The sequence below is a fragment of the Pangasianodon hypophthalmus genome, chromosome 27 (genome assembly GCF_027358585.1).
Source record: "Pangasianodon hypophthalmus isolate fPanHyp1 chromosome 27, fPanHyp1.pri, whole genome shotgun sequence".
In the NCBI taxonomy this organism is placed as follows: domain Eukaryota; kingdom Metazoa; phylum Chordata; class Actinopteri; order Siluriformes; family Pangasiidae; genus Pangasianodon; species Pangasianodon hypophthalmus.
In genome coordinates, this window is record NC_069736.1 from 13124869 (window position 1) to 13150972 (window position 26104).

At 39.4% G+C, this 26104-nt stretch overlaps 1 protein-coding gene across 3 annotated transcripts; it reads left to right on the top strand.

The window, feature by feature from the left end:
* Positions 1–433: 433 nt before the first annotated feature.
* Positions 434–25807, top strand: ttll11 (tubulin tyrosine ligase-like family, member 11). 3 transcript variants are annotated; one of them, XM_053230537.1, is made up of 11 exons: positions 434–759; positions 946–1131; positions 1452–1897; positions 7770–7869; positions 10851–10984; positions 14144–14719; positions 14894–14989; positions 17008–17120; positions 22206–22445; positions 23116–23222; positions 24590–25807. In XM_053230537.1, the coding sequence occupies exons 3-11, from the start codon at positions 1475–1477 to the stop codon at positions 24880–24882; spliced, it is 2082 nt and encodes a 693-aa protein (XP_053086512.1). In that variant the 5' UTR covers positions 434–759; positions 946–1131; positions 1452–1474; the 3' UTR covers positions 24883–25807. The 3 variants fall into 3 exon arrangements, with proteins under 3 accessions (XP_053086512.1, XP_053086511.1, XP_034156847.2); XM_053230536.1 differs by having other exon boundaries at positions 946–1897; XM_034300956.2 differs by having other exon boundaries at positions 946–1897; positions 22209–22445.
* The last annotated feature ends 297 nt before the right edge of the window (positions 25808–26104 follow it).

A 26104-nucleotide genomic window follows, 5' to 3' on the forward strand; every position in this document is an offset into this window, starting at 1 on the left:
ATCTTATCCTGAAAAGGCCAGTGAAGGTGTAGGTTTTCATTCCAGCCAAGAAAAGCCACAGCTCATGGTCTGGTGAAAGCCAAGATTAGCTATTTAAACAGGTGGAATCAGGTGTGGCTTCTGCTTGATTGGAATGAAAACCTGAAACACACCGGCCCTTTGCGGATAAGATTGGACACCCCTGGGTTAGTCCATACTGGACCCAGTTATTTTTTTAGTCTAATTATTTAGAATGCATTCAAATCATAAGAATTCAATAATAAAGAAATTACAAAATAAAAAAAGATATAATAATAATAATAATAATAATAAAAAAAAAAAAACCTTTCCCCACTTTGAGAAGAATTGCTCAACAGCGCCTCTAATGGTCAAAATAATAATAATACTAATATTGATAAGGAAACGCATTTTCTGTCATGTCCCTCTGCGGCTCCCGTCCGTTGCGTGGTCAACGGCACCAAAACAGTAGCGGTGAATGTGGTTATAGTGCCTGCTTTCATCCTCCGCTCTGGGACATGGACAGTTTTCTACCACAAGCAAACCAAGAAGAAACCTGGAAGCTTTTCTGATAATGACTCGGTGTTTAAGCTGTATCAGGTTTTTATTTTTATTTCATTTTTCCTCAGCTCACGTTATTTATTCTGTGGTGCAAAAACAGCTCGCTACAGGGTTAAAGTGAAAGTGCGTGAGATTTAAATATCAGGATGATGATGATGATGATGATGAGCTGCTTAAAGGAGTAACAGACATAAATAACAGGTGAACATGCATCCTACAGGATATCTATCTCTCTCTCTCTCTCTGTGTGTGTGTGTGTGTGTGTATAGTGATACCTAAATGCTTAGCTAAGATAGTTCTTTATTTATGTCTCATTTAACAACAGCTGCTTTTCTCTCTCTCTCTCTCTCTTTTTTTTTTTTCCTTTTTTGGCTACTTGTCCTGAAGGGAGCGGTCAGCTTGGGCACTGTTACCAAAACTAATCGTGCCTTGGCGTCATTTATGGAAAACACAATCCAGATTTATTAATAGTTTATCTTCTAACTTGTCAGTTGCTTGTCAGTCAGATGTAACAACAACGCTATGATTAGGAGCTGGATGCATATCGGCTTGGAGCTTCACTGGCATGTTTAGGTAGGGTTGCCAGATTGAACAAATGAGGGTTTTTTCTTTTTTTAAGCTCTTGCAAATAATACTAAAATTGCATAAATAATTAGATCGAGTTGTATGTTTGAGTCAAGCATATTGTGTAGACTCTAGAGTAATAATATTTCCAAAAAATATAAATAAATAATAATGCGTAAATGAGATCAACTTGGCAACAATGATGATGGTGATGGTGATGATGATGATGATGGTGAGATAGATACATATTATTTTGGTATTTATCTAAATGCAATGCGCCAAGTTTAGTGTGTTTATTTAGCTAGATCTGATAGATGAGTGTTTAACAGGTTTATGGGCCAGCTGAGGCATTATGAGTGATCACTATGAGAAGCCCAAAGTGCTTGAGCAGGTGGAGGCGCGCGCTGAGGAGGCTACCGGCCACGTGCAGGTGTGTTCACCAGCATCCGCGCCTCCTGCTCCAGACACCACTGTCACATCCGAAAAAAGCTGGAGTAAAGTTAAGAGCAAACCAGGAACCGGGCTCGTGAAGCGAAGCTCGGATCTGATCGGGAGCAAGCCGCGCGCATGCGCTTCCGGCCCGGCAAAGGGCGCGCGCCGGTGGCACGCGCTTCCCGTCAAAGGCTCGGGGAGGAACGGACCCGCTGTGGAGGAGGAGGAGGAGGACACGGTCAAAGCCGTGAGAAAGCCGAGATCCGTCACTGTGGACACGTCCAAAGCCAAGACATCTCTGGAGGCGCTCAAGCTCAGCATCAGACAGCTCAAATGGAAAGAGGTGAGAGAAACGTCAGGACTTGTGACGTCACACAGATGGGTGTTACAGCCCTTCCTCTGACTCTTCCATACAGGGTTCATTCATTCGTTCATCTACTTATACTGCTCAGGGTCGAGATGGATCCCGAGCCAGTCCCGGGAACACAGGGTGAGGTGGGAATGCACCCCGGATGGGACTCCAGGGCATCACAGTGCACCATGCGCGCACACACACCATCACACACACACACACCGTCACACCTATTGGCATAGCCAATCCATGTCCCGGCATGTTTTTGAGATTTGGGAGGAAACCAGAGAACCCAGAGGAAACCTACACTGACACAGTGAGAACATGAACATGATATATTTAAGCAATATCGCACTCGCAGTCGTGAGGTTATACTGAATATATCGGCACGACTGTGATTCAGTTGTAGGTACGAACCCGAAGGCTGAGTGATGTAGCTAGTCATAGCCGTGCCGATATTCAGTATAACCACACGATTGCAAGTGCGATATTGCTTTTACACAGCAGTTCTATAAACATGAAATTCATATTGAGTAAGTGACATTTTGGACACAATATGGCCAAATGTTCTGTTTATTTCTGCTCCATTAGAGGAGTCCGAAGAAGCAACCCGTACATTATAACATGTGGGATAGCTGCTAGCTAGCTCACATTGATTTGAACATTCCTATTAAAGGTGCTTTTGGTGAAATTCCGGTGGCATCCCTCCTTCCTTCATCTGAAGAGCTTTCATATTATAAGTCAGAAGTTATATTCCTGAAGATAGTATCTTCAATGGCCCTGTTCGCTGATGATGTCACTAACTCTATTGTAGTAACTGTTTCGAACTAGGAAGTGGAATTTTACGTAGCGAATACAGACAAGCGGAGTGATACACACAGCAAAATGTCCCAGTGCGGTTATACTAAATATAAGCACTCTTGGAATGCTGCTCGACCAATCAAATTAGTGAACCAGAACAAACTGTAGTATAAATCTAAATAATTATATTCATTAAAATGTGATTTGAAATATTGCTATTGAATGGATCTCCTTTCCTCAAGCTGTATATATACACTATATAGCCAAAAGTTTGTGGACACCTGACCATCACTCTCATATGTGAGACTAGTGGAAGCCCAGGGTGTGAATGAGTGTGTGAATGTGTGTGCATGGTGTCCTGTGATAGGCTCCGGATCCACCTCAATCCTGTCCAGGAACAAATGATTACTGTAGATGAATGAATAAATGGAATTTGTCATTTGTGTACATTTCTGAAATTTAACACTTAACATTGTGTTACTATACTAACATGCATTTAATCCAATTATAGCTACATTTAATGTAACATTTGCAAAAAAAAAAGTTAGTTCCTAGTATTACATAGCAGCTATAAAATCAGCTTTCTTTAAAAGTTAATAAGACCAAAAAAAAAAAAAAAAAACGCAGGTGTGTGCGACCGAGAAAGTCGTTAATGAAGACTTTCCAGTGGCGGAAAACTTTACACTGTTAGAACGCACTGACACTGGAGACTCCTTCTCCAGTGAAAAAAAAATCTCCTCACAGAAAACTTCACCATATCAATGATTGTATGTTTTTCTTTCCTAAATAACAGCATGTTTTTTTTTTTTTTAATCTGCTTATTATTAGGCTTAGATTACATAGAGTGTCTGCCATGATTCGAGTCTCTGTGAATTAGCTGCTGCTATAGAAAGGAGAACGTATTAGAAGGAGCACATCAGTATAAACCTACTATTTGAATTTCGGCTGGATTGATCATCAGAGCTGCAGTTAGAGAAGAGAAATCAACACCTCCTGACCAATCAGATTCAAGAATTTCTCAGTGATGTGCTTGATATTAAAAATAAATGGCTCTACATATATATATATATATATATATATGTTACATACATACACACACATATACATACACATATACATACATATGAATAATGATGAATAAATATGTCATCTCATTATTAATAGAGTCAGATTCCCATGATGCTTTAGTTGAATATTTTAGCACTCATCACTTACAACTCAACTTTGTCCTTCAACACTTCCTGAGTCACTCGCGTACGGTTACGTTCCGCCGTCTGTGGTATTAGAAATGACCCCGTGCCTCCTATAAATATATTAATTACCCATTACACAGAACCATACACACAGCCATGCGTGTTATGTGACGGCTGCCTGGCGCAAGTTCTACACACGTTGAATGCATGTCAAGACTCACTAGTAATATTAAACCTTCCTTGTAAGCCTTGGGTTTCATATGAACCGTATCTGCTTCACCCTTTTGTCCTGTGCTGTCCACCAGTGATAAAATGAAAGGCTCCATACATTCTTGGTTAGTGATATTGGTCATGACACTGGCTGAAGAACAAAGACACTTAAGTTACTAAAAACCGATGCAGAGTAACACGTGTACGGCTTCTGTGGCTTTAATTTGTGTTGGGTTGCTGATCACACAGTGAACAATTTCATAGTAATGATGGGCATTCTGAGTGATTTTGTTGTATATATATATGTGCGTGTACATGTTTTTATATCTTGGTGGGGACTATATTGTAACGGTGAGGTCACAGGTTTCCCAGCCAATCAGAGCGAGGAGCCACTAATTGGTATCATCTCACAGATCAGCAGATTAACTAGGACATATATATATATATATATATATATATATATATATATATATATATATATAGATAGATAGATAGATAGATATATAGATATATAGATAGATAGATATGTGATGTCTTCTGCTGTTGTAGCTCATCCAAAGTTTGATGTGTTGTGCATTCGGAGAAGCTTTTCTGCTCACCTCGGTTGTAAAGAGTGCTTATTTGAGTTACTATAGACTTCCTATCAGCTCAAACCAGTCTGGTCGTTTTCCTCTGATCTCTCTCATCAACAGGGTGTTTCAGCCTGCAGACTCTCCGCACACAGGATGTTTTTTGTTTTTTGCACCATTCTGTGTACTCTAGAGATTCTAGACATTGTTGTGCGTGAAAATCCCAGGAGATCAGCAGTTTCTGAAATACTCAAACCAGCCCATCTGGCACCAACAACCATGCCACGGTTAAAGTCACAGAGATTACATTTTCCCCCATTCTCATGTTTGATATGAACATTAATTGAAGCTCTTGTATCTGTATAATTTTTTTGCATTGTGCTGCTGCCATATGATTGGCTGATTAGATAACTGCATGAATGTACGGCTGTATGTGTTGCATGTTGCAGATGTGTTGCAGATGCTGTTTCATGTCTTCCATGACATCTCCAGAATTATTGGCACCCTTCACGGAAACTTCATTGTGCAAAAATAACATCCATATATGCATGTTGAACATCCTATTCCAGATTTAGTCTCACCTTTGCTGTTATAATAACCTCCACTCTTCTGGGAAGACTTTCCACTATATTTTGGAGTGCGGCCGTGAGGATTTGTGCTCATTCAGCCACAAGCGCTTTAGTGAGGTCAGGCACTGTTGTTTGGCGAGGAAGTCTGGGGTGCAGTTGGTGTTCCAGTTCATCCCAAAGGTGTTCATTGGGGTTGAGGTCAGGACTCTGTGCAGGACACTCGAGTTCTTCCACCCCAACCTTCACACACCATGTCTTCATGGAGCTCACTTTGTGCAACAAGAGCATTGTCATGCTGGCACAGGTTTGGGTCTCTTAGTTCCAGTGTAGAGAATTGTAATTTCAACAGCATACAAAGACATTCTATACATTCTAAAGACATTCTAATTTGTGGCAACATTTTAGGGAAGAACCACATATGGGTTTGACGATCAGGTGTCCACAAACTCTTAGCCATATATCATTTTTTTTATCTTGTAGAGGATTTTGGAAACTCCTTCATGCACAACATTTGAAGCATCTTAATGTTATTAGGTTTGTACATGTGGAATCTCCTCTTCAATTCAGACCACCTGTTCAAATCAGGAGACTGAAATGAAAAATTGAAAAATATTGCTCTTTGTGTCTTGCAACAATTCCTGTGTTGATTTGAATGAATGTTTGGGGACGATATCTTATTAGATATCCATCTATGGCCAGGTCTTAGCTTCCTGGCAGAATAAACTTGGTTTTGGGCTAAAATATCCTGGTACTTAGCGTTATTCTTGGTGCTGTGAATCATTTGGACCATCAGTCATCAAAACAGTCGCAAAACACTAATGAACTACCAGCACGTTTTACACTGGCTCTGGTTATTTTTCATGCCAGTGGTGTACGAGGCCAAACAGATATCGACCACAACACATCACTGCTTTTGCTCTCAGGGCTTCTTGGGATTGTTATGCTGGTGGCATCTGATAGTTGATTCCGAAACTCAGAATTCATTAGATGGCACCATTCTCTAATTGTGTTCTTTGGGTTCCTCACCATCCTCTTCAATCTGCAGGGCCATAATGTGCTCATGCGTCCTCTTCCTGGCTAATGCCATGCTAACTGTTTATTGCTAACTGTTTATTGATTACTGGTATTTTTATACAATAATTTTAGCCCATTCTCTAGGTGCCAATTATTCTGAAATTGCCTGGCTAGGGAAATCAGTGCTTTCAAGTGAGGGATAAGTTAAAAATAACAAGATAACAGTGGCTAGCGCTGCCTGCTGACGTTAGCATATGGGTTGCACTTTAAAGGTAGGAAGTGATTAAGCATGATTAGTGATCTATCCGGGATAATCTTATTTCTATCCCACCACCTTTGCAGGCTGATGAAGGACTTAAAAGACAGAAGCCAGTGGGGAAGCTACTTTGATGTAGTTACTATTGTTACTAATGTAGTAATGTGTTCTTCTGGTAAAAACTTTGACCCAAAAGATATGGGTCTAATGAGACTGTCATTGTTCGTAGTAGAACTTTTTCTTTTGTGTGTGTGTGTGTGTGTGTGTGTGTGTGTTTCTCGAATGAGTGTGACCTCCCCATAACCACAAGCACACATTCCTAATCTGATCACATCCCTCGTTTCCTTAGTGTGCCAGGTGCCTAATATAGGAACACTGCTTCATCTCTATTAGCCTGTTAAACAGTGACATAATCCTCCCAGAATCCAATTGGGTCACGTCATCTTACACACACTGCGTGCAGCATAGCTTTTATATTTCATCCTAAAAAAGGCACAGAAGGCTTGAAAAACCCTGAACTCACTAATGAGATCTGTCTATTTCAAAAGCTGAAATATGGCATGTACATACATGCATACATCCTGTACATACATTAAGTACATAAAAAGCATACATAAAAATGTGCTTTTATTGACTGAAAACAGTAGCAACATGAACAAACCATGTATTTAGCATTAACAAAATAATAAACACATGTACTAATTTACATGTTAAAATACTATTTTAAAAAATAAATAAAATATATAAGCCAAATAATCATCAGTAATTTAATATTTGAAAGTTCCGGAGTTAAATTTTGTTAATTTATGTTGATATTTAATTTTTAATTTTTAGTAAACATTAGTCAATGTAGGTGTATTTTGATAACATTAATATATGTCACTTAATAGATGTGTTAACTTTATTACTTTGTTACGTTCATTGTGGTGTATTAATATAATGCTCAACTTAAATTCTGCATTAGACCTAAAGTTATGATCTATTTTTGTGTACGTGTAGTGCACATTAGTTTATTTTGTATCTAGACTTTTAAATTAAGACTTATTTTCTCCTTCTGTAACCCTGATACATATATGAGAAGTCTTTGGAAACCCAAGTAAACAGAAAAATTATTTTATTGAAAATACTCTTACTAGTTGCTTTACTTTCATATAGTTTTTTACTCCATTTTCATTTAAAGTATTAGGACTGTAGGTGAAAAGTAATATGATCTGTAATGTCATTTCCTTTCCTCTCTATTTAATCTCTCAGTTTCCAGTGGGCAGACGGACAGCATGTGATATTTACTGGCATGGCGTCTCCTTTCATGATAATGAGAATATTGTTTCAGGGCAGGTCAACAAGTTCCCAGGTAAGTTACACTGAAAAAAAAAGGAATATGTGTTTGATCAGACTTAAGAGAATATATTATGTATAGTTTACATAAAAATATTAAGTCTGTCATCAAAAAGTACTTTCATTGCTTATACTAAATTTGAACAAGTTTCTAATCACTAGATTGAATTATGTAGAGTGAGCATGATCGTAGTATTAGCATAAACCAATTACATTAAGAAATCTCGTGAGGTTGTTGGGACTGATGGGAAAATATAACTATGGTGTTACATTAATGTGACTGAAATGCATTCAGTAGAATAGTGCAGTGGTGATGTGGCTGTTGCTGAAAGCCAACGATCTGGGTTCAATCGTCAGGTGGGTGAGAGGGCGGAGGAGGCCTGAATTTTATTCAGGGATTTGAAAATACATGATCAAGTCATGTTGGAGGTATTTAAAGGTCTTAATGTAACTCATTTCAATGCCATGATATTAAGTAAATTCAATGAGCTTGTTTTCAGTGTAGTTATCTTGTTAATCCATGATGTTACTTGAACACTGACATACATCTGAATTATTGTTTCACACCAAAGCTAGCCTTTATTAAAAGTAAAAGCTTTCACTAAATCCTAAAAAGCATGCATTTCATCCTGACAGCCTAATGTGTCCTCTTCCTGGCAAGAGTTCAACTGTTGCAGACTTTAGATAATATTATGGCCATGATTGTGCTTATTAGTATTTATAATAGCCTATGTGTGTTTTTTTTTTATATATATCCATTATACAAATCATTGAATTGGTTGTATTGTAAAGTATCTCAAGTATAATTATGTGACAATTAATGAGAAAATTTGCTTACCCGTCACTTTAATATATAACTTTCTTTTCACATGGAATAAATTTACATTCAAGTAACACTGAAAAAAATCAGATTGATTAAACTGCAGCAGCACACAGGAAATATAACTATGCAGCACACAGGAAATATAACTATGTTATGTACAAGGCCAAGCTCTATTTTCTTGGTTGCCACAGTCCAAGCAAATCCAGTCGTTTATGATTATATTTGAATTAAAAATGAGTGATGGAGCTGTAATGAAGCTATCAACAATATTGTATTTTCAGAAATTCTGATTATGACCTTCCTCTAACAGAACTGGTAATCAACACATTTATATGCTCCCTGCCTGTGATTATTCCTGCCCAGCTATAACACGCAAATAAGTGCCGGTTAAATCTGTAGCTGTGGTTTGATAAACCCCATATAAACACAGAGAACAAAGTCAAATCACATGGATACAGCAGCAGAAATATCCTGGAGTAAGTAATGGCCATGAGGAGGAGACACTACTCATTGAATGGTATGTCATGGTATGGGTTGGGTGTCCCGTTTGTAGGTCGTGGTGATTATGTCCACCACCCAGTGGGCCAGTCTTTGTTTAGAAAAGGCAGCCCCTCATGTCTTGAAAAAATGGCTTGTCCTCATTATAAGTAGTGTGTAATATGAGCAAGGAAGGTGAATGTGTCCTGAATGGCCTACTCCTTGGTGTGAGTGGATAGGAGTCAGTCATCCAGATAGTGCAGTATACCGATGTGGTGCTAGAGAGAAACTGAAAGGTAGACTGTGGAATGCCTGCCTTTGGAAGCCAAATCTCAAAAAGCAGTTGTGTTTTTGGGCCATGGAGACATGGAAATAGGTGTTGCGCAAATCCACTGGCATGAACCAGTCCCATATTTGCATGGCCTGAATTAGATCTGACCACTGTAACATGGGCGTGGAAGGGCTTTTAAGAACCAGTTCAATCCTCTCAAATCTGTTACTGGATAGAAACCATTGTCCTTAGTAGAACCCATTGTTCTGCGCTGTGGGGTCTACCTTTCATGCTTCCCTCCAAGAAGGAACAAACTTGAGTGGCAAAACTGGGGTCTGATATCGATGATATATTGATATTGGGGGATGGCAATGGAACAGGAGCTTGTATCTCTGTGAAACGGCCATCAGGACCGATCTGATATACCACTGATCTGATATATTCACTGCCCAGTGAGCAATAGTTTTGGCTGCAAATCACCCCATTGCCTGCCCCTGCCATTCTTTGGTGGTGGAGGGGTACTGCTTAGTGGCTGCTTCATTTGGATCAGATTCAAATTGGTATCTAAATCCATCAGCCAGGGCATGCAATGTTGGCATTGGCATTGCAGCGGAGTCTGCACAGAGAATGACTGAACTTCATAAGATGGTCAATGCTAAAGCAGGGTGCCCACCCTTGGCTTCCAAAGTGTTCTAACACTAAATGCAGGGGTATGAGCCTTGCAGCACGACTAACTGAAAAGAGTGTGTATTACGGTGGGGAGAAAACCACTCAAGCATGATAGCAGTAGGTAGCCATGGGCTGTGGATGGAAGGAAACCTGACTCCAACCCCAGTGCTCTGTGTTAGTGGATCACCTAATGCAACAGGCTGAGAAGTGACTGTGTTACTTGACCACGTTAGCAGCCCTAGCCACAGAGGAGCCTGAACCGAACACAGAGGGAGGACTCCACCTGGTGGAGAGATGAGAAGAAAATGGAGGGAACCCAACTCCAGTCACAGTTAGTGGAGTCCAGCTAACTTAGCAACACGTATGCACAGGCCCACTGGTTGGGTTGTTAATGCTCGAGGAGATGGCACCAAGGGAACCGACCCTGTGGTAAGTGCTGCCACTGAGCCACAACAAAGAGCAGTAGTAGCTAATTTGTCAAATAGTGAATGAAGCTAACACAAATATTAATGCTAATGCAAGAACTCAATGCTTAATGTTCTCCAGAAAGGTCACAGGTGATACTCACCACCATGGCTCCCTTTTGTATGTCCACCAGCGTGAGACTATGTTTAAATCTCAACCTGACCTTGCACTAAGCCATGTTAATTGACGTTGACATTGATCTCACGGAACCTAGTCAGCATTAGGCCAAATGATGTTTCCAGTTAGAAACCTTGTACCAGTAATACAAGGCCCTGTCTCTGTTTATGTGCAGGAATGATAGAGATGTTGCGCAAGATCAACTTAAGTCGTGCGGTACGCACCATGCAGCAGCTTTTCCCGGAGGAGTACAACTTCTACCCTCGCTCATGGATCCTGCCTGAGGAGTATCAGCTCTTCTCCACTCAGGTGCAGAGATATATGCACAAAAAAGAATAAAACACAATCAAAAAGAAAAAGAAATCATATTATAAGAGACACCATGGAGACATGCTGCTTTGCACAATGTGAAGTTTTTCACACTGCCAACTCTCTTGATCCAACTGATCAGCTAATGATTAAGCCTTTAATGAGTTGGGCAAGGTTTTTTGAGGTGGTTAAAAGTGTACAGGGCATGAGAGTTAGGTGCCCTTGATATAAGACTATAGAACGAGACCAAACAATATTCCTTCTGTGGTTGGTATTAGAGTTCGCTTATAACCCATGACCTGTTCACTATTTAGTGTGGATGTCCCAATGATTTAAAGACCACAACATATATTAATTACCCAGTATTAGCAATGTAACTGATATAGAATAGGAAATACACAAAGTGAACTCCTTCTCTTGGTAGGAATGTAACCAAATATGAATACATTATTTTATTTTATTTTATTCACATTTATTTATTTGTTTGTTTATTTATTTACTGACTTACTGAAGTCTTATTGATTTCTTATTAACTTACTTACTTACTTGCTTACTGACTTACTTACTTAAATAAAGCTTGCAGGCACGAGCGAGCAGTCAGATATGAAGCTAGCAGAACCAAACAACTTTTATTTAAATTTGCGTTTACAGCATCTTTAGTAACTGCCTGCTAACTGTCACAGTGGTTTAAATTAAAGTTACTAGTTTGTTTATATTTTGGGAAATAGGACCTGAAATGTAATAACTATATTTGTTAGAAAATATCAAGGACAGGTTCAAATAAAAATATTAATTGTGTGAACGGGATTAAAAATAACAGTTCCATACAGATCTCTAGTTGAGATTGATGAGGTTCATCACTAACTGAGGTTGAGAAACTGTCAGAGATAGGATTTACAGAGTGTGCTGACAATGCTGGCATTTCAAGCTAAGTGTTTTCCAGTGTTTCTCAGGGCATACAGGAAAAAAACCCATACCCTCTTCTGATTTAAATCAGAACACAGATGCAGATACACAGATACTGATATTTGGAGCACTAAACAGATAGAGATACTGACAGTGGCCTTGCATTACACCCCTACTACTTAGGGATCCTACAGATGGCAGGAATGTATGGACACAGAAGACGTGAATATAAGGTTGTTCAAAAGAATATAAAAGCTTTTTCATACTTGCAAAGCCAAGTTATTAAAAAATATCTATTTCACTTTCTTAGGTGAAAATAACCTTAAAATAATGGAGTGTAAGAAAAAAAAAGGTAGGTAATTTGTATGTGTGTATAAGATAAAATGACCCAAGCACATATATACAAAAAGCATTGTGTATTGTGTTGTACTGAGGACATTTCCCAATATCAAAATGTTTAGACCTAGATATAAATACACTATATGGCCAAAAGTTGGTGTACACCTGACCATAACACTCATATGCACTCCACTCTTCTGGGAAGGCTTTCCACTAGATTTTGGAGTGTGGCTATGGGGATTTATGCTCATTCAGCCACAAGAGCATTAGTGAGGTCAGGCACTGATGTTGAGTGAGGAGGTCTGGGGTGCAGTCGGTGTTTCAGTTCATCCCAACGGTGTTCAGTGAGGTTGAAGTCAGGGCTCTGTGCAGGACACTTGATTTTTTCCACTCCAACCTTGGCAAACCATGTCTTCATGGACGTTGCTTTGTGTACAGGGGCACTGTCATGCTGGAACAGGTTTAGGCCTCTTAGTTGCAGGGAAATTGTAATGCTACAGCATACAGAGACAACCTATACAATTGTGTGCTTCCAACTGCTTTGTGGCAGCAGTTTGGAGAAGAACCACATATGGGTGTGATGACCAGGTGTCTACAAACCATTGGCCATATAGTGTAGGTTTCACAATCCTAAGGGTGCATAGTGTCAGTTACATTGAAGACAAGGCTATAGCTTTTTCAAGCAGGTCTTCAACCATCCCAGTTGGTTTCTGCTCTATGCATTATCAGTCCAGAGCCCCATTATCAGTCAGCCAGTTTACATATATGATGTTTATGCAAGCAATGGAGATCTGTGGCTGGTTGCACGAAAATGTAAGTTCTAGTGTAGCCTAGTTTGAATGTAAATGACCACTACATTTGAGTTTACGGGCTACTAAACATTATTGATTGTGCAAGTAGCATGGGTTTAACATAGCCTTAGCCACTAGTATGTGCAAGATCTGCCTTATACAAAAGTACTTGTTCAAAATGTAATTCTGTTTAAAATACGTCTTGTGCAGAGTAAAAAGTGTGGTTACAGACAATATATGCATTTTGTTGGGAATATTTAAACCATTTTACCAATCGAATAATGTTATACTTCATTCTGTCATTCAGTGTTTTCAAATGTAGATTAAGTTTGCAGATCATGAATGTAGGATTTCAAGTTTTCGTGGTCTACAAACACTCCGCGCACTGCTTGTTAGTGTACCATAAGTGTCTGAGGTGGAACTGAAATTCGATCTATTCTTACAATCAAATTTACATTCAACTGGTGCAACTAGCTGTTGTACTCTTGGCTTGGCATAGCATATACTTCTAACTGCTCACAAATAACATTTATACACCAAGCAAATCCTACTTAGGGCTTCTTTATCAGCAGCTGTTCCTTGTACTTGGCACATCCCCGGTGTGCAATCTTTTCTTCTCACTTTCACTCACACACAGTCTATTTCTGTTCTCTAGCTGTGTGCAGGTTTACGTGCCAGTAATTGCCAGAGGCAGAATCACTGTAAAACCAGGTTAAGCCATTTAACTGCCAGAAATCAACTAATCGTGAATGACAAGTGTAGATGTGGGATCTAGCTTATTTCTACAAGCCCCTTCTACGTAACTACGCTTTAGTAGTTTAGAGAGAGCTTCTTAATCTTAGAGCTTGTTCTACTGATTATTTCCTACCTTGCCTGGTTAGTTGGGTAGGATAATCATTTGTTTGGTTTGTCACTACCTAACTGTAAAGTACATTTTGAGCTGAAATGCTGTAGAGGGCAGCAGAGATCTGCTGTATCTTCTAACCTGGAATTTAAGTAGAAAGGTGATTTTTCATTGTGTGGTTTTTGTTTTTTCTTTCATTAATATGTTATTAAATGATTAAAATTAAAACATTTTATGTATTTTCCTGTTTATTCTTTAAATCTAATGAATAATTTATAGGTTCGTCTGTTGAAGGACAGTGACTCCAGCCTGAAACCCACATTCATTGTCAAACCCGACTCTGGCTCCCAAGGCGATGGCATCTACCTCATTCGTGACCCTGCTGACCTCCGGGCCATCTCAGGATCACAAGTCAAGCAGGCGGTGGTTCAAGAGTACATTCAGAAACCACTTCTCATCGACAAGCTCAAGTTTGACATTCGCCTTTATGTTCTTGTTCGTTCTCTGGATCCTTTAGAAATCTACATTGCCAAAGAAGGCCTTTCCAGATTTTGCACCGAACCCTACCAGGAACCGAGCCAGAAAAACCTCAATCATGTGTTCATGCATTTAACGAACTACTCGCTGAACATTCACAGTGGGAATTTTGTGCACTCCGACAGCTGCAACACGGGAAGCAAGCGCACATTTTCCAGTGTCCTTTATCGTCTTGCCTCCAAAGGAGTGGACATTAAGAAGGTTTGGTCAGATATCATAGCACTGGTTATCAAGACAGTTATTGCACTTGTTCCTGAATTGAAGGTCTATTACCAAGCTGATATACCACCAGGCAAACCAGGACCTACTTGTTTCCAGGTATGTTTAGTGATGTACGTATACGGATGATAACAAATACACTCTAGCATACAGTAGGTTGAGTCAAAAATGGAAAAAATATTGTTACATGATGTTAATAATATTATGCAAAAATGTTGAAATGTAACTACTGATAAATGAATAACAATACCATATCCTATGAACAATTCGTAGATCCTGGGCTTTGACATCCTGTTGATGAAAAACTTGAAGCCTGTTCTGCTGGAGGTCAACGCCAATCCAAGCATGAGGATTGAACATGAACAGGAGGTGCGAACGATCATTGTATAAACAAGAAAGTCCATTGAATAAATGAGTGGAGAAACAGATGCTTCTAGACAGGTGTTCTGCATGATACAATTAAGCCATTAACAACCTACCATGATCTGCGTCATGTAGAAAAAAAAAAAAAAAAAAGAAATTCTGAGCTGGCCCAGGTGACCTTGGTTTTGGATCAAGATGGCAAGAGGCACAGATGGCAGCAGTTTCAGTCACAAAGGCTGCTCATCTGGCTGGATTTCAATCGGAAGAGTGACTAAAGTGACATCTGCATTTAGATCAACGTGAAAGATGTTAATAAATAAATTGACATATTTATATTTCTATAAATAAAAGGATAGAAATTTTAGATCAAAGCTTACATCCAATGATTGTGATGCTGGAATTAGTGTGATATGTAGGGAAAACAGTGAGTGTATGTGTGGCATACACTGAGAGAACAGTGTAGGCCTGAATGCTTGACCTACAGTGAGATGACAGTATGCTGTAGGATCTATTTTTACTGCCATGGTCCACTTGAGTCACTGCAAAACAGTACAAAGTTCTTCTGACTGATCACCTTTATCCACCACCCCATCCACAGGGCACAAGGGCTCATTGAATGGTTTGATGATGATGAAAACAATGTAATTCATATGCTATGGCCTTCACAGTCACAAGATCTCAACCCAGTTGAACAACTGTGGGAGATTTTGGACCAATGTGTTAGACAGCACTTTCTGTCACCGCCATCAAAACAACAGCTGAGGAAATATCTTTTGGGAGAATGGTGTTTATCACTCCAGTTCAATTCCAAAGACTTGCAGAATCTATGAAGTTGAAGCTGTTCTCTCAACTTTTCCTGGCCCAGCATCAATACCAACACCTTACAAAGACACTTTGTTAGTTTGTTAGTATATGCTTGGGGTAGTAAGTCCAGGAATATGAGGATATGCTGGACCTCTTGCAGGTCTTTGTGGACAATGGATCAAATTTATTTATTTATAAACCCAGAACAGGTAGAATTGGAGCCTGGTACTGCCAAACAACAGAATGTAAAAAATCATGTGGGGGGCCTACCCAGACTGTAAAAAAAAAAAACATGTCCCAGTCACAGAGCATCCAATTTCTGGTTAAAATGTGGCAACCTGAGATTTGCAGATGTTTTACCTGCCACAGGCAGTAGACCCTCCTTCAGCTGGGACACAAATGGCCTGCCCTGATGAGAAAGAAATTCCAGAGAATCCCCACACTGCTGAAATGGAGGACTATATTTCTCAAAGAGGCTTTCTGGATGGCCAAATCATCAGAATGTGGGAAGAGTATTTCTAGCGTTTATTCATTCCCCCAAAACTAAATGTAGCAGTGTCTCCACAATGTCCACAAGGGACAGTTTGGCCTTCCGTCCCTCGCTGACCTCAGCCAAGGGTATCAGTGGTGGCTGCAGGAGTTGAGGCTGTTTTTGAATTGCAGGAAGTTATATCTTATTAGGAAGAAATACTGGGAGAAAGGTAATCAGTTCTAGTACTGGTCATGCTCCTAGCCATTGGAGGGCTGTTGTTTATGAGAGTGATGTAGTGGGGACAGTACAGGCATTGCTGCATATGTCACTGGGATGGCTATCCATGTGACAGCTCAGAGATAGCAGTATGCTTAAATGGGCAGCAGTCCAGAGCCCCTTCATGGTGACATGGCTCTGGGTCACTCCTGCTTTTACCCCTTGTGCAAACCATAGCCTAGATGTTCTTAAGATGAAGCAAAAAGACAGCAATAAAAAGAGACTGAAACATATTTTGGCACTCCCTTATTTAGGAATCGCAATAATGTTTTCTGGTTTTGTTGATAACTGGACAAAAATAGCTATGTCCATAGGTTACATACTATTTTCACATACCCATTAAATAGAATAAAATATTATATTTGTTAAAAAAAAATTCCATAATGTCTTTGTTTATATGCCAACTTTTCCATTTTTCCAAGTCTTTAACCTAGCCACTATTAACTATTGGTGTTATGTTTCAATATTCCAGGTGTCACCTGGTGTTTTTGAGTATGTACCTAGTCCAGTAGACGAGGAAGTCAAAGTAGGTGTCATTAGAGATACACTGCGCCTTATGGATCCGGCCCAGAGGAAGCCACCCACGTGAGTGTGTTTTTCTGTCAGAGGTCACTAGACTAATAACAGAACACAGGTGATCATAATGGTTAGAGGAGAAAAGCTAAAGCAGCAGTGTGGAAAACCTGGACGTGAACATGAGGGTTCTGTGACACACTCCCACGTGCACATTTTCGGTATGTCTTTAGTTCAGGAAAGGGGAGTAGGTCATTCTTCTTCACTTTTTTCCCCCCCGGCCACATTACTGAACCTTTGCTCACTCTGCTTTCACATTTACATTTTCCGCATTTGGCAGACGCCCTTATCCAGAGAGACTTACAGAAGTGCTTTGTAGTTTACATCAAGGTTATGCAATGTTATATAATGCAACCTTGCTAGTAGAAGTAGGTCAGCTAGCTTAAGTATACCATCAGCAAATGATAAATTCATTAGCTAGTCCATTGGGCAAATGGAAGCTCCAGTGTGCTTACCCGGTCCTGCGTTTTGTTTTCCTGCAAGCCTAAATGACTAGGCTAAAAACTGATGATGATATAATAACATATGGCTACGTAGTTAGCTAGTTACATGTGTTAAAGCAGACTTCAGAAAATGAATTCACCTTGTAAAGATCATTCTACGGTCAGCCAGATCACACATCGGCTGATGTGTGTAGTGCAGCAGGTTTCAGTATTCGGAAGCTTGCTCTTTAGTTGACGTTCCTTGTAACACCGTATAGTGCATTAAGTGTAATCATGCAAAAATTTTTGCTTTGCGAAAGACAATATGGAGTATAGTTTATTTTCTTTCTCTGTTTGTTAAATCAACTTGCTTGAAATAAAAAAAAAAACCAAATACCCCACACATAAAATCTACTTGTCCCAGGTGCCCAGGCTATTGATTTGTCCACCCCGTATCAAAAACCTGTAAACACTGACACGTACACACATAGTTTCATAAACTGTACAGAAATTAAAAAAAAATAAATAAATTCAGCTGCTGTTTCTCAGGAAATTATTGCTTCAGTAGACGGGTGAGACCTTTGTGTGTGTGTGTGTGTGTGTGTGTGTGTGAGAGAGAGAGAGAGAGACTGCGTGACAGAGGCACTTCATTACAAGTGTTTGTCTGCTGGTTTATTCATCTGATCCGAGTTGATGATTTGTAAAACAGGGCTATTGACTGGAGCTGGGTTGTCACAGACCCAGAAATGAAAAACAGATTAATCAAGCTCTGCTGTGTGTGTGTGTGTGTGTGTGTGTGTGTGTGTGTATGTGTGTTTTTGTGTGTGGGCTTTTTTAGGATCACCAGTACTGAGCATTTCGAATTCAGCTTCTTTACGTGTGTTGTCTGTGTATACGTTCTTATCTCAAATGATCTATTAAATTAAAATAAATGGAGCATCGAAATTGACTTCAGCCTCAAGAAACATCACCACCCAACTTTACCATTTACTAAAGGCTTAAGGGAAAATAAGACAAGGAGAGGAGTTTAAACAAGAACTCTGCAGAAGTGAGAAAGTTGTATTGTGCGTGGGCATTCCACTGCCTTCATTTTGCATAATCATGACTAGAATAGAGAATATAGTTGAGATGGCTTCCTGCAATTGTTGAAATAGATTTTTAGAAACACTTCCCACACAATTCCCAGAGTTTATGCATAATGAAAATACTGTATTACTGATGTTTCAGCTAAGGATGTTTGTGGACAGGTTCCTTTATTTTGAAATGGTTTCAAAGTGGCAAAGCACCTTATGGACCTGCCTTCTGACTCACTCGCACCTTTGCGGACATATTCACTCTCATTAAGCAAGCTGAAAAATTGCCACTAGGGGGCACTACATAGTATTCCTAGAGGCTGGCAGTGGTGCGTAACAGGTAGAAAACTAATAAGAATGTCAGATGCAGATGTAATGAAACCAACAAGAAACAAAAGCCTGTAAAAACAAATCAACCAGAGTTTGTTTTCAATGGAATAATAGCCAGTGAAATACATGATTGTTGTCAACATATTGCTAAGATATAAGATATATATAGGATATAATTAATATCCTAGAGACATTGGAGAAATTCATCTGTAGATGTGTGTTCTTTAAAAATACAGTACACAGTTTGGTCTAGGGGCATGGACTGGGATCCTTTGGGATCCTGTAGTTATCCTTTAGACCAGTGTGGGTAACCACTGAAGGTCACCACTGCAGGTGACCTTTGTAAGTAACAAATCCTGATACAGTGTTGTGATACCGCTGCCTTATTTTGCTTGCATGTACCATCGAGAGGCATATCCAAGCAAAAGGGGCATGATCAAGTTGTCTGAGGAATGTCTGCACAAACCCATTGTGAACTTGGTGTAAATCAGACTCCACTCTTAGCCAACAGGTCCTTTTAAATGACACTTTGACCACCCAGAATGTTGGAACTGACATTTCCTTTTAATCAGACTACTTGAAGAACTGCGCATTTTAAGATCAAGGACACCAAGACAAACCTGTCAGACTTCCAAAAAAAAAAACCTGAATATGTAAGAACTCTGTATTCCCAGGTCAAACCCATCTGTTCCATCCATCCCTTTGGAACCTGGTGACCAGAACCACACAACCACACAACCCACTGTGCTGTAAAGTGAATCCATCAAGGGAAGCAGATTCACCTCTCTCATTACCCTACTCAATCTTTGAGGGAGTGAAAGCCAGTGTATGAAGTGCTAGAAATGTCTCCACACTTAACTTATGCTGAGTTCCTTAAATCCAGTAAAACCAAAATTGGGCAAGATCTGGCCTGTAAGCAAGTTTTCTTTAGTCCCAATCCATGCTTCATAAATCTAATATTTTGAATGAATGGCACGACCAATGTTATTGCCTTCCAGTGGAATTAAAGCTTATAATTCCTATCTGAAGCCTGTTCCAATAAATTATCACACCGCTGCCCCACATCTGGGTTTCAAGTCGATTCATCAATGCTCAGGGATATACATGGTCAGCGTGACTGACTCTAACACCCTGATTTTGGTTGCTCTCTACCAAGATGTGAATAGTTACAGGGAAGTAGCACCAAGAATAGAATTTGGCTTCAGGTCAAATCTATTCAATGACCACTGGGCTAAAGTGTTTCAGAAGGCTAAAAGTAAGAAGACAATCACCAAGAAAAAAAAACTTTAATATTGTCTGTTGTTGTAAAAAACTGTCAAGAATTGTCACTGTTCCTCAACTTTTAAAGTACATTCCCCATAATTCAAAACCCTTGATAATTCTAATAGTCATTAGAGCTTTAGCTATCCCTCAGTTAGCTTTTACTACAACATCTTGCAATCTGTTAGCTTAGGATTCTGGTTATCCCAGGCATCATCGGCATGCTTTTTACCTCATGACTCACTACAGGTAAGTCATGTATTCAGTCTTCAGGTGATCAAATCAGACTTGTTTAAATCTGAAGTGGGACCCAACCAACTACGTATAAGTCCAAATCTAATCAGTCCAAAAACAAGTCCTCTAGGTTATCAGGGAACCTTCAGTACTTCACATATATGGTCTCTGCTTCTCCTGCTATCTGTCTAGAAAGAGAGTACATTAATATTATGTCTATACCAAGCCCAAGCATTGGCTAATATAGTGGTGACTATCTAAAACAAGTTGGAGATTTGTGCACTTCTGACTCTCCTTCTGCTGATGTGAATGGCTCTACATGGATGCTCTAAAGGTTTGCACTTCCCAAAGACAGTTTATGCCGAAATATCCCTGTTGCTTCAATGGGTAATCTTTATAATAATTATAATAACATCCATTCTTCTAGGAAGGCTAGATTTCAGAGCATGGCTGTGGGATTTGTGCTCATTTTTCCACAAGAGCATTAGTGAGGTTAGGCACTGATGTTGGGTGAGAAGGTCTGGGGTGCAGTCTGCGTTCCAGTTCTGTGGGGTTGAAGTCAGGGCTCTATGCAGGCCACTCAAGTTCTTCCACTCCAACCTTGGCAAACCATGTCTTCATGGAGCTCGCTTTGTGCAGAGGGGCATTGTCATGCTGGAACAGGTTTTGAATTCTTAGTTCCATTGATGGGAATTTGTGATGCTACAGTGTACAAAGATATCCTAAACAATTGTGGGCTTCCAATTTTGTGGCAACAGTTTGGGGAAGAACCACATATGGGTGTGATGGTCAGGTGTCCACATACTTTTGGCCGTACAGTATAGGTTTGAGAATATTTTAGGGCCCTGTCTTTCGCTCTACCTCTTGATTGAGCATTCTGCAGAGTTAAATGTGGACCTTCACCTGCTGGCAAGTATTTGGTTCCATTCTTGTTCCCCAAGCTCTCATTGTCTGGCTCAAAAGAGGTTCATATTCCTGCTTCTAGCCCGTTATTACATCTGGTCATCTGTTGATGTCAGAATTCAAAACCTGATAAGATGCCCATTGGTCACAAGGCTGAAAATCACATTATCTTTCAGATGCTAAGGTGTGTTATTGAATGAAATGCTTCTGATGGTGTAGGCCTTATAGAAAACTCCCTTTCCAATTAATAAAAACATGACCTTAACCAATTATTATATTGATACTGACCAAATACCATAAATGTCACTGATTTTCTTCGAAATTGCTGTAAGAACACTTAACATGTATGTGGTTGAGCAGGGGCATGTGTTTTATTCCATTTTCAGTCTCATATACAGGAAATACTTTGTTTTAAATAATATTAAAGAGATTCAAATATGTCTCAAAGTCATACATAAAAATTCTTAGCATTTTATCTGCTCCAGAGTTTCAGCTACAATCATTTCTTCAATGTTTGCATAAAACTAATGGTCCATAAAATTAGATTGAAGAAAATAAACACAACCTCATCAGTTTGGGCTGGGGCATGAAAAATGGCTGCTATGAAATTAAGATAATTGAGGTGAGATACAAGTCTATTAAAAAAACATACAAACTAAACACCCTAAATGTATGTCATTCCTATTGATATAATAAAGACAAGATAAAGAAGCTTTTAATGGTTTTATAAATAAATCTAACTCAAGTAAGGGATTCTGTCTTGATACTTGGGTAAAATATTAGCTGGACAACTCATGAGGTTATAAAATGTGAGAGAATTGTTCAAACTATTTACATTTTCAATAGGTTTACCCAGTCACCTGTTTCTTTGTCAGCAGATCAAACCTCCTGGGCAAAACTCCAGACAAAGCCATCATTGTAGAAGCCGGATCAGATGAGAAGGCAGAGCTCGTCGAGTCACTTCCGTCTCTGTGTTTAAAACAAGTCTTCCCCAAGTACATGAAGCAGTTCAACTATCTGCGAATATTAGAGCGAATTGCTGACATTTTCTTGCGCTTCCTCGGGGTCAAAGGAACCATGAAACTCGGCCCGACCAGCTTCCGCACTTTCATCAGGCAAGACTGGTCGATTCTTCTTTATGGAAGGAATAAAACATGATGGAGCGTGCAGATATAGGAAAATAATCAACATCGAGGTGGTGTGATACAGCCTGAAGCAAAGTGGATATTGTTCTTAAAATTGGATAATTTTCCTATAAAAGCAAGTGTTTTATTCCTGTTATACTACCGAGATTACAATTTGTAAATTACTGAACAGTGATGTGATTGTTTTAGTCTAATTATAGTTATAATTAACATTATGGAATGTCCATGAAACAAGTTCTCGCTTATGTTATAACAGCTATACAAAGCGAGAGTTGCTTATGTGGAGCATCTGCTAAGTAAGTTCCTGTGCACGTTGTTACTATGGAAATGCCGTACAAGAACGAGCGTATTAATATATTAACTTTGTTTATATTAGATAAACTTTATAGAAAATTAAAGATCAACCAGAATCGAGCAGTAATCAGCGTGGTGGTATACGTGTGATTAGCCGACCTAGATGTAGCTGATAAAACATCTTTTATAACACTTTTATTGCTGCTCCTGCTAAAACCTGCTACAATACAATGAGCTCAATACTAATTGTTAATTATTTGCAATGTTTGTCAGCTTCCAGTTTTTGCGTGCTGAAATACATTGTGCTGAAACACGCACATTCAAACTAACGAGCTGTCTCTTTTAGGAATTGCAAGCTGAGTAACAGCAGTTTCACCATGGCGTCAGTGGACATCCTCTACATTGACATCACCCGCCGCTGGGCTGGTGCGCTCTCTGACTCCAGAGAGGCTGGTAAGCAACCTAATGTTCTGTGTTTTATCTGACAGAAGAGTACATCAGATTTTGTACAATTTTTTTTTCCAGAATCAAAAAAAAATACCATTTGTTTTGATGATCAGTGTGGTATGTAGGGCTTTATTGATATAAAAGAAGAGGCAGCAATAGGTGATGGATTCCTCTCTTATACTACTTACATTCATTCATTCATTCATTCATTCATTCATCTTCAGTACCCGCTTTATCCTGGTCAGGGTCACGGTGCATCCAGAGCCGATCCTGGGAACACTGGGCGCGATGCAGGGACACCCTCAATAGGATCTCAGTCATACCATACACACACTCATTCACACCTATGGCAGTTTGTGTCTGTAATGGCTTGGGACTGTGATTGCTGTAGTGGTTTTGGGGTTGCGGTTGCCACGAACACCTTCGTACTCAGGACTCCATCAGTGGACAGTGGATAGAGTTTAACCAACCGGACTTCTTGCAAAAACTGTGATGAATTTATTGGTTGCACAATTGCACTATTTGTCCTTATGGTACACAATAATAGAAGGGATTTATATATAACCGCACTATCCGTTGCACCCAGATGAGGATGGGTTCCCTTTTGAGCCTGGTTCCTCTCAAGGTTTCTTCCTCATATCATCTCAGGGAGTTTTTCCTCACCACCATCACCTCTGGCTTGCTCATTAGGGATAAATTCACATATTTACAATACATTTTTTGTGAATCCATTTATTTCTGTAAAGCCGCTCTGTGACAATGTCCATTGTTAAAAGCGCTATACAAATAAAATTGAATTGAATTGAATTTAGCATAGCCAATGGCGACGAGAAGAAATACTGAGCTGTAGTGTGTGTATATGTAAGTCAAATGTGACTTCATGCTTCCTGCAAAAACATTCGTTTGATGTACTTGCCAAACGGGACATTTAGGTGAGTTAATTTCATGTTGTGAATGTGTGTTCATTTTATTTACACTAAATAACAATATTATTTTTTCAATTAATTCAGAGACTTATAAAAGTCAAAGCCACTTAATATAGGATATAAATGAATCCTTTTTTTCTGAATTGTGATCTCATAGTAAAGCAATTCTTCTCTTGCTTCTTGCTTAGCCAACTAAGCCTGTCAAATACTTGTTTTTAGAGTTGCTTAGTGACTTTGGTGTCCATGGCTACAGCACGGATGCAGATTTAGATCTGGTCTCTGCAAGCTATCCTTTCAGCTGTTGTTCAATTCCCTAACATGTCACCAGCGTGTGATTTTTTTTTTTGGACATACACAGCTCATGTTTGGCTGGTTCTTTTTTTGTGATGACGTCACAAATTTTTGTTTCACCATCTGTAACACCACTGTGTCTTCCTCTTTAAACAGGAATGGGACTGCAGGCATTCGTGGAGGCATTTTTCTTCTTGGCCTCACGCAGGTTTAAGGCGACACCGCTGAGGGAACAAGTGCTCTCGCTGCTGGAGCTGTGCGAAGCCGCGCTCGAGGGGGAGGGACACGATGACAAACCACGCCCCTTGAAATCTCACCCCAGTCTCAATTCTACTCACGTTCCAAGCGTGCTCAACTCCCCCACTGCCACTCGCCGTCTTCAGACCCTGCAGCCTTCTGGGAAAGGAAACGTGGAGACCTGGGAGGCTGAACCACGCACCACTTCTTAAAACAGGAAGCAATAATAGAGGAAAAGAACAGAGGGGTCACGCTGTCTCACCTGAAGAACTTTGTAGAAGAGGTTTCATTAACATTTTATGCATGGCATCATATAAAAGTCACGTGATTTGGAAGCAAAATAAAATATATGATGTAAAAATCATATAACTGATTTTTATATATCAGGTAACTATTCGCTGCATCTGGGATTGCTTTAGGAGATTATGCCCATGAAGTATTTTACATACATGTGATAAAATCACATTTACGATTTTCATATATGAGTATCTTGTTGTCTATGTGTGTGTATGTATTTTACACATACACACCGACAACAAGAGACAATTCATACTTATTTGTTGTGTGCTTTTTTTTTTTTAGGGATTTAGGGTACTTCCAGATTGTCACTTGTGTGTATTCTGAGACTGAAATTGCTACTGTATTGCTAAAACACGGTTTGTTGAAGCTGAAAGAAGGAGAAGTGCGTATCCCTTTATCACAGTATCAGGGACGAGCAGACTCTACACGCTTAAATCTTTAAAGGGAATTGTACCACTGACTTTTCACTTCTGACAAGCAGCTAACTACGACACGGCCGACAACTAATCCAAAACAGCGGCCTTATAATGAAATAATGGTGTTAACACCATATTATGGCACTGAGTGCACTAAACGTTTACTTCAACTACTGTATTTATATTCACAGAGTATTTTATTTAATATTATTTTCATGTAACAGAGTGCTTCACTGTAGTATAATTGAGTCTGTTACATGTAATAATTATATATAATTATATAATATTTGAATCAATATTAGACAATTCACACATCTAGTGTGTTTAAGACCTTTATTTAATATTGCACTTATCTATTTAGCTGTAATGATCTCATTCATCTCTCGTTTGGATGGTCATGTTGAATAAAGCTTGAATGAAATGTTTTTTTCTCTACTTCTCTTTTCATAAACTCACAGTAATATCCACTCACGTGTGTCCCTGCTCATTCATGCAATTAGCCAATCAGCCAATGATGTAGCAGCAGTACAATGCATAAAATAATGCAGATACAATGCAGGTCAAGAGCTTTAGATTTTATTGACATCAAAATGGGGAAAAAAAATGACCAGCTGATGTTTTTCCAGTCTTCATTGTCCAGTTTTGGTGAGCCTGTGCCCACTGTAGCCTCAGATTCCTGTTCTTGGCTGAAAGGAGTGGAACCCGATGTGGTCTTCTG